The 14,787-nt window shown below is 44.0% G+C and overlaps 1 protein-coding gene across 1 annotated transcript in view; it reads right to left on the minus strand.

Annotated features, from left to right (window-relative positions):
- Positions 1-14,787, minus strand: part of itpr1b (inositol 1,4,5-trisphosphate receptor, type 1b) — an 89,499-nt gene that overhangs the window by 30,885 nt on the left and 43,827 nt on the right. The window contains exons 40-43 of the mRNA XM_061070174.1: positions 11,683-11,718; positions 10,657-10,704; positions 9,774-9,903; positions 7,176-7,360 (exon numbers count right to left, since the gene is read on the minus strand). Coding sequence (XP_060926157.1) covers positions 7,176-7,360; positions 9,774-9,903; positions 10,657-10,704; positions 11,683-11,718 — 399 coding nt within the window. The remainder of the gene's footprint in view (positions 1-7,175; positions 7,361-9,773; positions 9,904-10,656; positions 10,705-11,682; positions 11,719-14,787) is intronic.

Raw genomic sequence — 14,787 nt, forward strand, 5'->3', positions numbered from 1 at the left:
ATATTCTTGTCTCATACTATATATATAAATATACACACACACTCATGTATATGTATATAAACAAAACAAAGTTTTTCAAATTTTAATTACAATGTCAGTTTTATTTTTTTTGTTCTACCAACTTGCTGATCCAAGGTGGTTGACTTCCAACTTAACCACAGCAAATGCACCAACATTTCACCAGTGATGTTTCTTTTTCAAAAATCACCTCAATCAGAGAACAAGGTGATCAGTGTCTGAATATTTGTTATTCAGTAACTTCTCCTCAGTGTCCCGTTGCCTCAGTTTCTGCAGCGTGCAAACACAGAGTCAGATGTTTGATGAGCCGCTGTTACATAAGCCTCCTCACATTGGCAGGAAAACACGCTGAGGCCTCTTCGTGTTCACCTGATTTCACACCATCTGCTCTCAGCCCTCAGCCCCCCCCCAGGGCACGACAACGCTCACGGCACCCGAGGACTACACAGGGTGTGAGCTCATACAAACACACAAGCAAGAGCAAAAGCCAATAATTAGGTTTTTACAAACTCAAATTCCTGCAGAACAGTGACGCTGCAGTCCCTGCTTTGACCTGGTGTACATGCATCTGCTGAGTGTGGAAACACAAGGCATGCCGACATGAGACGGTTACACCTGCAGAAAACACAGCTGTAGAAACATGTTCACGAAAAAATTTTTACATTTGCGTGATTGCAACAGTCGTCACGTTTCTGCCTACGTCAGCAGTTCACAGCGGCGTGAGCAACAGGTTTGTGAAGAGGTGGTAAGGGGCGGAAATATTTCTGCATATACAAAGAGCACTCTTGTGCACAGAGCTTGTTTTTCTCCAGAAGGCTCATACACTCTGTCCCATTTTTCCCTTCGACAATCCCTCCTTACATAAGACCTGTAATCAGCTGAGTGGTTACAGTGAGGGCACACGGCGTCTTGGCTCGAGCGCTGTTACATCAGCCTGCGGAAAGCGAGTGGTTGAAAGAGGGAAAAGGGAGAGGGAGAGGGAGAGAGGAAAACCCTGTCCTTGTTGTCGGTGCCAGAGCGGCACGGATTGAATGTGTGGTGTGAAGGGCAGGAGGGAGGGTCTCAAAAAAAAAAAGGAGGGGTGGGCGGCGGGGTCACGTCAATGCAAGCAGGAGTTATCACTAACATGCTTTTCCATTCTGGGGTTGTTTTGAAAGACTGTTACATAAGACTGGAGCCAGGTTCAGCTCAACTCTGTTAAGTTTCTGAAAAGACGAGAAAAAACGTGTAAACATTGACAGGACCTGCAGGTCCGATGCACGGCACAGCAGTGACTTTATTGTCTGCACAGACTGTTTCATAATACGTAAACAGTGAAAGCCAGTCAGAGAAACAGAGTCACCCGACTCGAGTCCTGAGGGATGCAGAACACTTAATGCTTTAACAGTCCGGGTTGTTTTGCCGCTTGTGCTTTTTTGGTCAACAGTTTGTTCTCGCTTGTATTTCCAGCCGCCGTGTTGTTGACGGGATGAGGACCGTTAGTGATCTGATTAGGAGGCGGACTTATGCAAGTGAGCGAGCCGACAGCTCCAGGACAGCGGCTTTACAAGGTTACCATATAAAAAGAGACCTCATGACTGTGGCCGTAGAGACACACTCATGCAACGGGAATCATTTTGTAGACTTGTTTGTCGTATATGGAAAACTTAAAGGGATAGTTCACCCAAAAATCTAAATGCACTCATTATCTACTCACCACTATTCCGATGGAGGGGTAGTGGAAGTATTTGAGACCACAAAACACTTTTGGAGTTTGAGGGGTAAACGTGTTGCAGCCAACTCCAATACAATTGAAGTAAGTGGTGACCAACAGTTAAAAAACATTAAATGTCATCCAAGTGTCCGCAAGACAAGACAAGCAAATCAAATTAAATTGTATTGGATTTGGCTGCAACGCTGTTTACCCCTGAGGTTAAGTTTTTCTTTGAACTATTCCTTTAAGTCACAGTTTCCTTAATTGTTAACTATATTTCATTAAGACAGAAATATTGCATTGCTACTTGTGTTTTGAAAATCCTTTTTTTATGAGTTGGAACTATAAAGGTTTGTGCAGAATCGCAGGTATTTCATAAGAATTACTGCAAAAGTAATGTAAATGATAGTCAGCTCTATAAAGAATAAATGCAATAAACTTTCTTTTGGACGACTCATGAAACATCACATCATGGTTTAGAGGTAATTTACTCGTGGACCCCAGGCCTGAATTAAACACTGTCACTCAGTAAGGCATATACCTCCACCTAGGCCCAATGATACACCTATGAAACCACATTTAAATTGACTAGATCCATTCATTATTTGGATCTGTATTAAATTTCCTACACTCATAAATATCAGTCTTTTGCCTATGGCTGATCCATGATTTAGTCTCTGAGAAATCTATGAACATGTTGAAAAACACCCGATCTCGCAATGTTAAGAGAAAAAAATATCCTTAAACCGCCCCTGATCCAGATTTACACCAAAATGTATTCCGTTCTTCCTTGGGTCATGCAAAATTTAATGAAAGTAGCTGAGTAGTTTTTGTCCAATCCTGCTTACAAACAAACAGAGGACAACACGACCGTGGTGACAGACACTTGTCCAATAGTGAGTATACAAGCACAGGTACTTTCTCACCGCTGCTGCTTTTGGGTTTGTGTAAACAATTCCGAGCAAAGCTGAGGAAAAATCACGCAACATGTGATGAACCCGAGTAAAGATGCACCATCTAAACAAGCTCAGGTCTCACTGTTGAACATTATGTACCAGGGTCGTAACTCCCACTGACTGCTGAGTCATTCCACAAAGTAAGTGGTCATCCTCAAATTCCCCCCCCCAGGCAGCTTATCCCTCTACGTGTCCCACAACTAAGCCTCCTGGGAGCTCCGCTGATCCTGCTGCCGTCAGTCCTGTTCGGCACGGCGGGTTTAGGTCGACCCGTTATTGTACGGATTCAACATGGCTGCGGGACGAGGGGGGGAGGGTGGGGCCTCCCTTCTGATTGCCAAGCGTTTCTAATTTCCTCTCTCCCTTCCTCCGTCAGCTGCCACCCTGGCATCAACACGGGCCGGTTATGTAAGGCCTGTTTACGCCAACAGCTCTCTTTCTTATTTATCCGTCTCCCGCCTTTCCAGCCCGACACCTTGATGAGTGACAAAGCCATCTCTCTCGTGTACTCTTACCCCCCCCCCCCCTCCACACCGCCCGGCCTGTAACCAAGGAGATGTGCACTTTGAAGCTATTACAAGGTTGCCGACAGGAGGTCGAAATAAAAGTTGAATGCCCAAGATTCTGTACAGACGAGACGTCATCCAAGGTCTAATACAAATGTAGTTACTTTAACATTGAACACAATGTAAATGTTGTAACGCTAAAGTATAAATAGTATATATATATATATATATCGTATAAAGTATAAAGTGGGATTTAAGAGGAGATTCCCCCTGCCCACCCTGTGGTTACAGGAATAACTGGCATGTTGATGACGCAGATGCCTGGAAACTCACTCTGCAGAAGCTTTTTAAAGCTTTCCAAGAGGTAGTTGTAAAGTGAACTTGAACCAAGTGGCGACGGGCACGTGGGGGAAGGAGTGTGTGTATGTGTGTGTGTGTGTGTGTGTATGGGGGGGTGAATTATGCTCTGCAGGGGCTGAGGGTTTGCGGCGTGCCACAACAAGCCTATTGAGTAAGAGTGGTGGCACCTGTTAGCTCCTGTGACAGTTGAGGATCCGAGGTCGCAAAGGTCGCGTTGAGTAGATGGATGGCAGACAGGAAGGAGGAGAACATCTACACTCTTACATAACACACACACACACACACACACACACACACACACACACACACACACACACACACACACTATCTCCCTCGGAGAGCTGTTTTGGGAATAATCTTCCCAGCCTCTAAGTATATCCTGTAGTGTGTGTGTGTGTGTGTGTGTGTGTGTGTGTGTGTGTGTGTGTGTGTGTGTGTGTGTGTGTGTGTGTGTGTGTGTGTGTGTGTGTGTGTGTGTGTGCTGATGGGGTGTGCAGATGAGCATGCATGGGTGCAGTTTCATGTTATGGTACAGTGTAAGCAACCTGGAGCATGGGAGCATACGTGCCACTCAACATGTTTTGTTGTAAAACTTTGCTCAACAAAATAAAAAAACATGCATAACGCAATTCTTGGCAACCTTGGTAGGAGCTCTTTTGGCAACAATGAAAACTTTTCAGCCCTTGGGGTAAACCTCTGTTTGACGATATTCAAATGGTATATGCAGATTGATTAAACGTGGGCAAACCAGATCCAGAATGGCAGTTAACTCCTTTTCTAATTTCCAGAAGAGAAGTTTGGATTCCAGTTTTTTCCCTCTGTGTGTCGTCTCTAACGTCTGAATATTGAGGCGCTCTCTCACCTCGCTGTCTTGCCAAATTAGTGTGTTCACCCGGGTGTCACTTTTCCAGCTCTGATGATCGGAGCCAGATCCGATTAGAACCTGCGTCCATGCTGCAGAGTCATTTGATTATAAATAACCTATGCAGCCTTTTTAAAGAGTCCTAGGGCTTCTTATATTCTATGTACTTTTGATGGTATTTAATCTTTATATTGTTTGAGGGATTTAAGTAGCAGAATTTCATAGCTTTTAATTTGCTGAACCGCCTTGGGCCAGACGTGCAGGCTGGCAGGTTGACAGACAGGTTCTTCAGCCAATTATTTCATTCAGTCCAAATAAATTAATTGGTTATGTTTATTACAGTCCTGTGAGGGCAACAGACACTGACTTTTTTTCTATTGTTTTTCTAGACAACCTTATTTATTGGCTATCAGGACTCGGATTTGAACAGATACGATTAAGTGTTTCAGAGACAACTCTCCAGCCCTGACTTAAATAGAATTTTTATTTTACAGTTAATGGACAAACAAGTGTAATTCATGTCAAGTTAAAGTGGGACAGAATCTACAGCTGCAGTTTGCTGTTAGAGCCAAAGGAAAGTGTGCTGCTGTAAAGGATGTGGTCAGACTAGCCGACAAATACATTCATTGAAGATTTAATAGGAGAAATTTAATAAGAAAGGCCTGAATCCTTCAACTCAATTCACGAGTCTCTGAAATTCTTCGCCTGATGTTCGATCTGATGACGTCATGACCAAGTCTCCAATTATTTCACCCAACAGGTAACTGTCGCTAAGGAAGCACGCAGTTCATTGTGTGTCATGCAAGGCAAAAGGGAGGGAAACGCTGGGTCCCGACCCACAACTCTTTGAATTCACCAACACGCTCGCCCCCCCCCACCTCTGCCACATCAGGTCGAGCTGTGGGCCCCGGCAGCTCTCCTTTTTCCTTTCTCCCAGAAATGTTGTTGGCTGGGCTACGACCTCAGATTACCGCGAAAAACACACAAATAGGCTGCTTGGAGAAATCCGTGGGCATGTTTTTTTATCCTGCTTTCCATTTAGACAACAAGAAGCCTTCTGTCCTGAAAAGGGGGGGGGGGGGGGGTGCAGGCGACCCATTCGTTATGTAAGACAGGGAAATGTGATGCATCTGCTGATATGTTGGAAATTCTCTCTGGACCAGACACGAGCCTCCAACAAGGCTCACTCTTGTCTCATTTATCATGCCAACGGAAGAGAAAAACACCTAACTTCAGCTCTGAGACAAATATCATTTATGCCATCAACTGCTCTGCTTATCGAGTTCACCCTTGGAGGCAAAGGAGAAACACGTTGTTACAGTCGTCGGCAAAGATAGAAATTCTATATATGTCTCGCAAAAACTCTTGTGCAAGTTTCTAACAATAACTGTGACTAATTACTCGGACTAAAAGCACTCTGTGGTGTTTTAAATAAAACGGTGCCTCAAACAAGACGAAGAGAAAGAATTGGAAACATCTGCAGTGGCCTGGGGCTCGCCGAAGAATCAGAAAAGAACCACGCCCACTGCCATGTTCCTGCCCCAGGCGACTTTCAGCAGGGGACATGGAGCGTCTTCGTCATGCCCTGACCTTGAGAAGGTCAATTAGCACATGGAACAACACTCAACAAGTCAGATGATTGGCTCTGTCCTGAGGGAGGCTGCTGGGGGTGGGGGGGGGGGCAGGGTTTCCTCAGGTGGCAACGGAAAGGGACCGAAATCTGTCAATCTCTCCTGAGGCCTTCCAGGTTGTCTCTTTTATTGCCCTCCTTTCAGCAGCAATACATGACCCAGTTAAGAGTCCAGTTGGAATGTAAGGAGGCCCAGGGCACAGGGCGTCATTTACCCAGGCAGCAGCTTATGTAACAGGAGTCATGTGAGTGCCATTGTGTGGACTGTGGGAAGTCAGGCCCCGTCAGGTAACGACTCTACGCAAATACCAGGCTATTATGCAACAAGCCTGTTTATCCAAGGCGACATACAGGAGCACGTATACACAAACCGCAAACCAGAATGCACTGCAAGACAGTCTGTACAAGCAGCGCGCACTCGCACATTTAGTCACAGAGTCACGCATGCATGCACACACGATTTTATTTAATAAATGTAATGATTTACATTATATGAACTTGCTTTTTGTCCCATGAGGAAGGCAAGTTACCATAATTTGGCTGTGTGAACAAATTTCGGTCCCCAAAAAATGAGTAATAATTGGACCACATGTGCATCCACGTGCATGCACACACACACACGCACACACAAACCCAGCACCCTGCAAAGATGAAATAAAGCAGGAGTTCTGTCAGCTCTCTAAAAGCTTGCTGTGAGGTTTGCAAAGAGTTAGCGTTGCTGTAGCAACCCCTGGCAGCCTGGCGGTGGGGAGGCGATGACGTACTTGGCTGCACAGCTTGGACGTCTCCCAGCAGACTGCTGTTCCTCTTCCTTTTGTCCTCTCTATCTGTGCCTCAAACTCACTTTTTCAACGGCAACTCAAAATGTCAGAAAGTTCAAACGTGTCGGCAGGTTTTTCGGCACCACGCTGTGAAATCTCACTTGCAAGACACTTACAAGTCACACAACACTAGAATCATCCTCGGCCACCTGTATTTGTCCTGTTGACAGGTGTGGAGCTCCGGGGCTGTGGCTCAATTCTTTGACACCTCAGCTTTGAACCTCTGAGATAACATCTCTTTGTTGGATTCTGCTCATGGCTCTCAGATGATATATCTTCAGTAGACCCATCTGCACCGGTAACGCTTGAACCCGGTCTCCTCCACTTACCTGGATGACGGTGTTTCCACCCTCCAGCAGTGCGATGGCTAACAGTATGCTCTCCTGGAAGATCCGGTCGCTGGTGGCGTTCATGATTAGGTCAATGACGAGATCCGACGCCCCCTCTTTGTCCAGATGGCACTGCACCTCCGCCAAGCTCAGGTCCCCACGACCTCCGACCCCTGGGCTGACAACTAAGGACAGAGACATAAAAAGAATCATCAACCACATTCATACTGATTTATTGAGATTTCAGGCAGCGTGCAAAATCAAACATAGGTCGCAATTTTTTTTAAAAATGTTTTATATTGATTACATAACTGAAGAGTTAGAACATTTGGGCAACTTGGTTCAAGGATCAAACCCAATGACACTCAAACACCCGAATGCACCATTTATGTTGCGACAAAATAAATAAATTAACAATTTTAATGAGATGACCATGGGATATTTGTGATGCATGGAAACCACAGGTAAATGATTTACCCATTCAACGACTGCAAAGAAATTATAATAATGAAATATTAGATTTGTCTTTATTTAAGTGATGCTGCTTCCACATCCAGCCAGGGACGCAGTGATGAAATGACAGCACCCATCAGAGCCATCTCTGACTGGACGTGCCACTGAATCAACAACACATCCCATTCTAGACAGCGCTTGGCTCCCTGGTCGCCTGGCAACAACACGGCCTACGTTATGCTGAGGAGAGAGCCAGTGTGCTCAGGAGCACAGCCAAGGTCCAAGGGCTTAAAAGGACTACAAGGCCATGGCTGTGAATAAGATCTCTTTTTAGTTCTCTCTCCTCTGAAGCATTGGAGATGAACGATGAGTCATATCTGTGATGAGAGACGCACAGCAACTCGCTGTAATGAATAAATGTCAGCTTCCAATCATCTTTTCAATTTGCGAATGTCAGCCGCAACTGAGCAAAGATGGAGTCACTGGGCTGCAGAGACCATTTGAGTTAGTTCTCTGTACTAAATGACTTGCTGTGAATGTAATGGACCTGTGCACAATAAGCACACTAACGCACTGTAGACTAACGTGCTGCGCTCGATGTGGGATGTTGACCCACGTGAGAGTTTATCTGGTGTTTACTGATTCACGGAAATTCTCGGTGTCACTATGACTCTCGCTCGGAGCGGGTGTGACTAAACAGAGACGTTTCCAGCACAATTGGAACATTCATATCATCTGTAAACACTTTCCTCCACCCAGGAGGTTATGTTTTCACCCACTGTTTGTTTGTTTATTTGTTGGCAGGATGAGGCAAAAAAAAACGATTAAATTATTTTTCACCAAATCTGGTAGAGGGAGGGGGGGGGGGGGGCTTCAGAGGAGCCTTTTACAGTTTGGTCTAGTTGTGGATGGAAAAAAACATATTCACATTTTCGTTGGAAAATCACAAATAAAAAATGATAAACATACAGCCAGACAAGGGACAGATAACAAGAGAGAGGAGATTAACAAATAATTAAAAGTTTTCATTTCTGGATCAACCTGCGATTCTCAAACGTTTCTGTGACAGTTTATTTTTTCTGTGGTAGATCATGAAATCAAACCAACAGAGAAACAAGGGACAGATCTTTTGAATTCATGTACATCAACATCTGCTTGTAAATGGTTTTAATTATGTTCAATCTACCCTCAAACTAAGAAATGAATAACATAAAATAATACAGAACAAATATGCCTTGTATTGGTAAGATTTGTGCTCTACACTGGACTGTTTGAAACTCCATATCCAGACTGATAGATAACATTTATCATCTGACTAAAACCTTATAAAATATTAACATGGTCACGATTTCTTTAACTTTTACAAATTAAAATGAATTGAATTAACTTTGGTTAAAAATGTTCTTCTTGAAAATACAACCTAAATGAGATTTCTTCATCCAATTTACATTTTGTTTTCTTTATTTCGTTATACTTAAACTTAAAAAATAAATCTCAAATTATCCTTCATGTTTTATTTCTAATTTATTGAACAATCCTGCACTTTAGACAAGCACAACCTCACCTTTGTTTCTCCTCTTATTACTAATTATTAATATTGTTAGTAGTATCAGTATTTACTTTATTTATTTAATTATTATCATGAAGTCATGACTTATTTTGACCGAGTTCAGATCAGGTGTCCAGACAGCACCCTAAAACTCTAGCCACCTCTTCTGCTTTTATGTTTTATTCCATTTTACACTGCACTGTGGTTTTTATTTTGTATTTTATGTTGGACAGTTGTTTTTGCACTCAGGCCTGAGAGGAACAACATTTCATTCAGCCATTTACTTATATGAGGAAGAAAGATAACAAAACATGACTTGACCATTTAAGATATGTTACTTATACATAACAATACCACCCTTTGTTATCTGAGCAACGTTCAAAAGGCTGAATCAGTTCCTGGCGGCCACATATCAGCTGACAGCTAGGAAATGAACAATATGAATGCTTGATTTTATTGTTTTTCTGTCGTACTCGATGCCGCGCTGACCCAGTTTCCCACAGCAATTGATGTTGAAATCATCAAATCTTATCTTTATGAGTGCACCATACACACAACACAGATACTGTACTGTTATACAACACACACACACACACCTGTAGGGGATTTTCCCTGTGCTCCGGAGGCGAGCGGACCGTGGCTGAAGGTTGTGAGGCTATCTCTCCTCTGGCCAGGCTTGACATTCCCATAGTATCGATTCACCAGGATCTGCCGCAGAGCTTCTCCCTGAGAGTGAAACAAGGACGTTAGGAGATGGAGTCTTAGTTACAGCTAAACCGTGTCACAGAAACAGAGCTGGAACCCAAAGTCAGTGAGCTGTGCTAAGGCAACAGTTTTAAATCTCCCATCAGAGAGTGAACAATATGAGGATGGTTAAAAAAGACGCCTGTTTAGAAAAACTTGCTGTAAAGTGTATTTTACAATAACACATTACCTCCCTTGAGTTTTTCCTTTTGTTTTTCCATATTATTTTAGTCCCTCAATTAAATAAAGCTGTAGAATTACTACAATTTTACAACATTTTAATATAAATAAAAATAACAAAATAAAATAAATAAAAATTGGCAAAAACTAAAGTCCAGGAATGCCATGTCCATAGCCTTGAGGTCTAAACATAATTTGATGTCCCCTCTGGAGAAACCTATTTGAGCTTCGTCTCCTGATCTCAGCGGCTGCACCGTGCACTCCCCAACATGCGCTGACATTCAGTGTCACACTATGTTAGTTTGATGTAAATCAGTGCTTCACAGTGACCTCGATGCTCCCTCTGGACCAACTGTGTCACAAGGTCTCCAAAGGTCTCCAGCCACCGCTGATGCTCCTGCCACATGCTACGTTTCCCATAACTGACGTAGGGGAGCATGTGAGTGAGTGAGTGAGGGCCATGCTGGGGATGCAGCTTCATGACAGTCAATACGTTGTTGACCATCAATAAGAGGAAGGCCTGGACCATGACCACAAACCAAACTAGGTACCTACCCTCCTCTGATCCTCCAGTTGCTTCTGAGGCTGGTTGGGATCAAGCTCCTTAAAGGTGATGTGAGTTAGCAGAAAGCAAAAAAAAATTAAAAACAAAAAAAAGGCCCAAAGGAAATTAGAAAACAAAATAGGGAGTTAATACAGTGCAAATTAGTGACTTTACTAGCATGCAGGACTCAGGTATAAAATCAGAGCATGCAGTTAACAGGGGGAGTGGTTGTGTGAGGAAAGACGTGAGGTCATGCAAGGCTCTGTGCAGGGGAGGCCTGATACTCATTCTGAATAAACCCTCATAGTTAACTCTTAAGAAGAACTTTTGTCTGACATCTTTATCTACAGAGAGGTGCTCCCTCTCGACAGTGGGAAACCACCTGACACTGTACTCTTTGGCATGTGGTCGGCAAAAGTGCTCAGTTTATTTACATAAGGGAATGACAAGCTGCTGCCGGAGGGAGAGAAACACAAGCCATGGGAATGAGGAGAGAAAAAGAGGCTCTACATGTCCAGGTTACATAATGAAGTTGTGTGAGCTACTGACACACACACACACACACACACACACACACACACACACACACACACACACACACACACACACACACACACACACACACACACACACACACACACACACACACACACACACACACACACACACACACACACACACACACACACACACACACAGAGAGAAAAATACTTCAGCCACGACATAAACCCCCGTCACACCACACTGGAAGGAAATTTGGCCGAGAGTGGCTCAAAAAACTAAGCGGTGGAAGGATAGATGAATGGAAGGCAGGAAAGAGAGAGGGAGGAATGGATGAGTGGACACGTGGGAGACGAGGGGCTTCTGAAACGGGGGAATACACAGGGGCATGGGCTGTGACCCTTATCCACTTAGGCAAATCAATGTTAAACCCTAGGAACAAGTGCAATGGGACAGCTGGTAAATATGAGGGATGGTATCGATCAGCAGTGAGCCAGATTACTGTGCAGCAGGTGAGACGTGGCTCTGAAACACACCTCGGCAGGGACGTCGGGCTCGGGCGGAGGTGCCAGCTGATTGGAAATAAAAGGCTGATGTTAGTCAGTTGGAAGATGCAGAATTAGTCATGTTGCACATCGCCTCCGAAGAGCAGCACCCCCTCTCACAGCTCTGGCTTCATGTTTCCAAATGCAGTATTGAAGTATTGAACATAGAAAAGTGGTCTCAGACTTTTGGACAGCACTGTATTTACACACATCACCAGTGAGCCACAGGCGTTAACACCGTTCACTGGCTGACGGGTGTACGTGTGCTCGCTAAGATTGCCAGTCACATTCAGAACTGCACATCATAAATATGTGAGACTTAAAGAGCCGGAGGCAGAAAGACAGAGGACATAAACATGTTGTTCTGTGATGATGGATAACTTACAGCACAGAATGTTGGAAAGCATTTGGTTACGACATGTCTCGTGAGCCAGTCTAACACAGCAGTGACTTATTGCACTTTGAAAGCAGAAGCTGTGTACAACAAAAATTGAAATATGCAGTGTCTTCATTTTCCTAACAGTAGCTACGATGCTACACTGTGGTGTGTTCAGTGTTGTGAGCTTCCCTTTTGTCATGCTGCTGCAACATGTTGCTGCCTACAACCCCTGCATGATACTGCAAATATTGCAAGAACGGTAAGAGCCAATGAAAGCACATATATGCATTGCATCTGAGTATCAATTATCACAGTCATGGGGTTAATAAAAGGCCACATGGGGATTGTATTTGTATTCTTATCTAGCTGATTTTTTTTACATGCAATACAAAACAATGAAATATAGTTAGTTCAATTTTTGCTGCTAGAAAAATGTCTCATGAAAATGGTGTTCATGGTATTAACTAATTATCTGATGATTTAATATCACCTTTCCTATATCTGAGCAGAAAATGTCGGCTTGTACAGACAGAGTAGCGACGGATCATAAAACTGCTCATTTTCATTTCCTCGACTACTGGAACTAACTAAACAGGTTTCAACAGCAGGTGGGTAAAAAAGAAGAACAAATAAAAGTATTAACATTTAACTTAGTGGTTTTCTAAGTGGCTACTGGCTGTTCATTTGTGTCACCTGCAGAGCAAAGCAACATGAAATAAAGACGATAAAAATAAAATAGATGATATAAAATAGATAATAACATAAATTAAATAGAATTAATTTTAAAATGCACATCGGCACTCAAGAAAAGAAGTCTCTCAATATTCATTAAAATTCAATTTTAAACAAAACCACAGAATAAAGTCAAATTTGAATGACACAGAACAGACCAAACAACTTATTTAACACAATAATAAAAAGTAAAAGAAAAAGATATGCTCGCACATGGATGTCAAATCTCCCTGCAGGGCGAGCAGCGACTGATAGGAACTAAACAACAAACACACAACTCACTGGTGAATGTCTCCCCCTGTGATCCAGTCATGCTGCTTTATGCTGACTAATCGGAATTTCCCTAGAGCAAACCTCTTTACGTCAACACTCTGATTTCCACAGAAAAACAATCACCGTCTATTTCGAATGTCTCTTAAACCAGTTTGAAAACTGTTATTTACGAAACAGAACCTAATTTGCTGATGTGCAAAAACAAACACGCATCAGTTGAACGACTTCACTCCGTATTCGTCTGTCCGCGGAGGCAATGTAATTAAAAGAAGCATGTTTTTATGTTTGTGGATAAAGAAAGAGACGGTTGACCTCTGCGAATCTGCTCACTCCTCGACAGACGAAGGGCTGCCAGAAGTGAAACCGCTCCTCTGTTTAGAATAACACAACAAAGAGCCTCAACCCAAATCCCCCAAAACAGCCCGACACAGTGAGCTCTGCTTTACCCCATCGCATGGGAAGTCATAAAGTGAAGTGACTGCTCATAACGTAGGAAAACAAGTCTGCGGCGGAAAGCGACGGGTTTGTGTTGCACGTCTGCTGACAATATAAAACTGTCCCTTTGCCCTTTAACAGGGTCAAACCACAAACGATCAACATGTGTTGGCACACACACACACACACACACAGTTAAACCCCCCACCCTCCACCCAGTCTACCCTCTGTTGCCTAGAACGAGCTGCGCCACTGCCACCGTCTCCTGGAAGACGTCTCTGCTGCACTTTTATTTGCCAATTAGCACTGAAGGTCACACATCAGTGGAGAGTTTAGAATTCCAGGGAAAACAGAGAAGGAAAAAAAGAAAGAAAGAAAGAAAATTGTCGGCTCTTATGTAACTGCTGTCTGAGAGCTGGCGGGAGCCCAAGAATCGTGCAGCCTTAAGTTAAAGAAAGTGGGACAGAGGCGGCGTGTTGCATCAGCAGCACCCCCTGTTGAGGGAGAAGGCGTACAGCACGGGCCGGCTTGTCCTGACTACCCGGGGTGAGAGCCAGGAGGATAAACAAAGATGAAGTGGAGTTTATCTGAGGTAGCTTGGCAGGGGTTAGTGGTAGGAGTGGCAGCGGGAGAAGCGGCACACAGGCAGAGGTGGAGAGCAGGAAAGGCATGGCTGAGAAAGTGAAAGTAAAGGGCTTGTGGGGGAGAAAAGGGCTTGAGCAGAAAAAAAAGAGGAGCGTGAGAAGCAAAACAAGCATTAATTGTTCAGGAGAGACTGGAGAGCACGTTCACTCGCTCCCTCAGATCCACAGACCACCACGTTCTGCCTGCATAGAAACACTCCCTTATATAACGCTCCATGTATGGGTTACACACTCAGCCCCCTCCTCAGCAAACTGGATTACATCACCGGAGAAAGACCTCATCTCCATCTGACCCCTCATAACCTCCCGTACTGTCTGTCAAACAAAGACGTGCACGTGAAGGAAACACAAACACACGCGGCGGCGGTGATATAATCAGGCCTGAGGATGAGGGTGGCAGGCTGGACATGTCTCCTTTTCTCCCTGGCTCTTTTATTTTTTTTAAATCACGTTTCTATTTCTGGCAGAGTGAGATAACCTCCGCTAATGGGCGAGCAGTCACTCCAGCTCTTTTCACGCTCGCTCTGGATACACAGCAGCCAGCCCACAGAGTTGGCACGCTACAAGTCGAGGTATGGCGAGGGGTTTGTCAGAGAGCGGCGAAAGTTACAGCTGCGCCCAGTCCTCCAGACC

The sequence above is a fragment of the Limanda limanda genome, chromosome 4 (genome assembly GCF_963576545.1).
Source record: "Limanda limanda chromosome 4, fLimLim1.1, whole genome shotgun sequence".
NCBI classification, from domain to species: Eukaryota; Metazoa; Chordata; class Actinopteri; order Pleuronectiformes; family Pleuronectidae; genus Limanda; species Limanda limanda.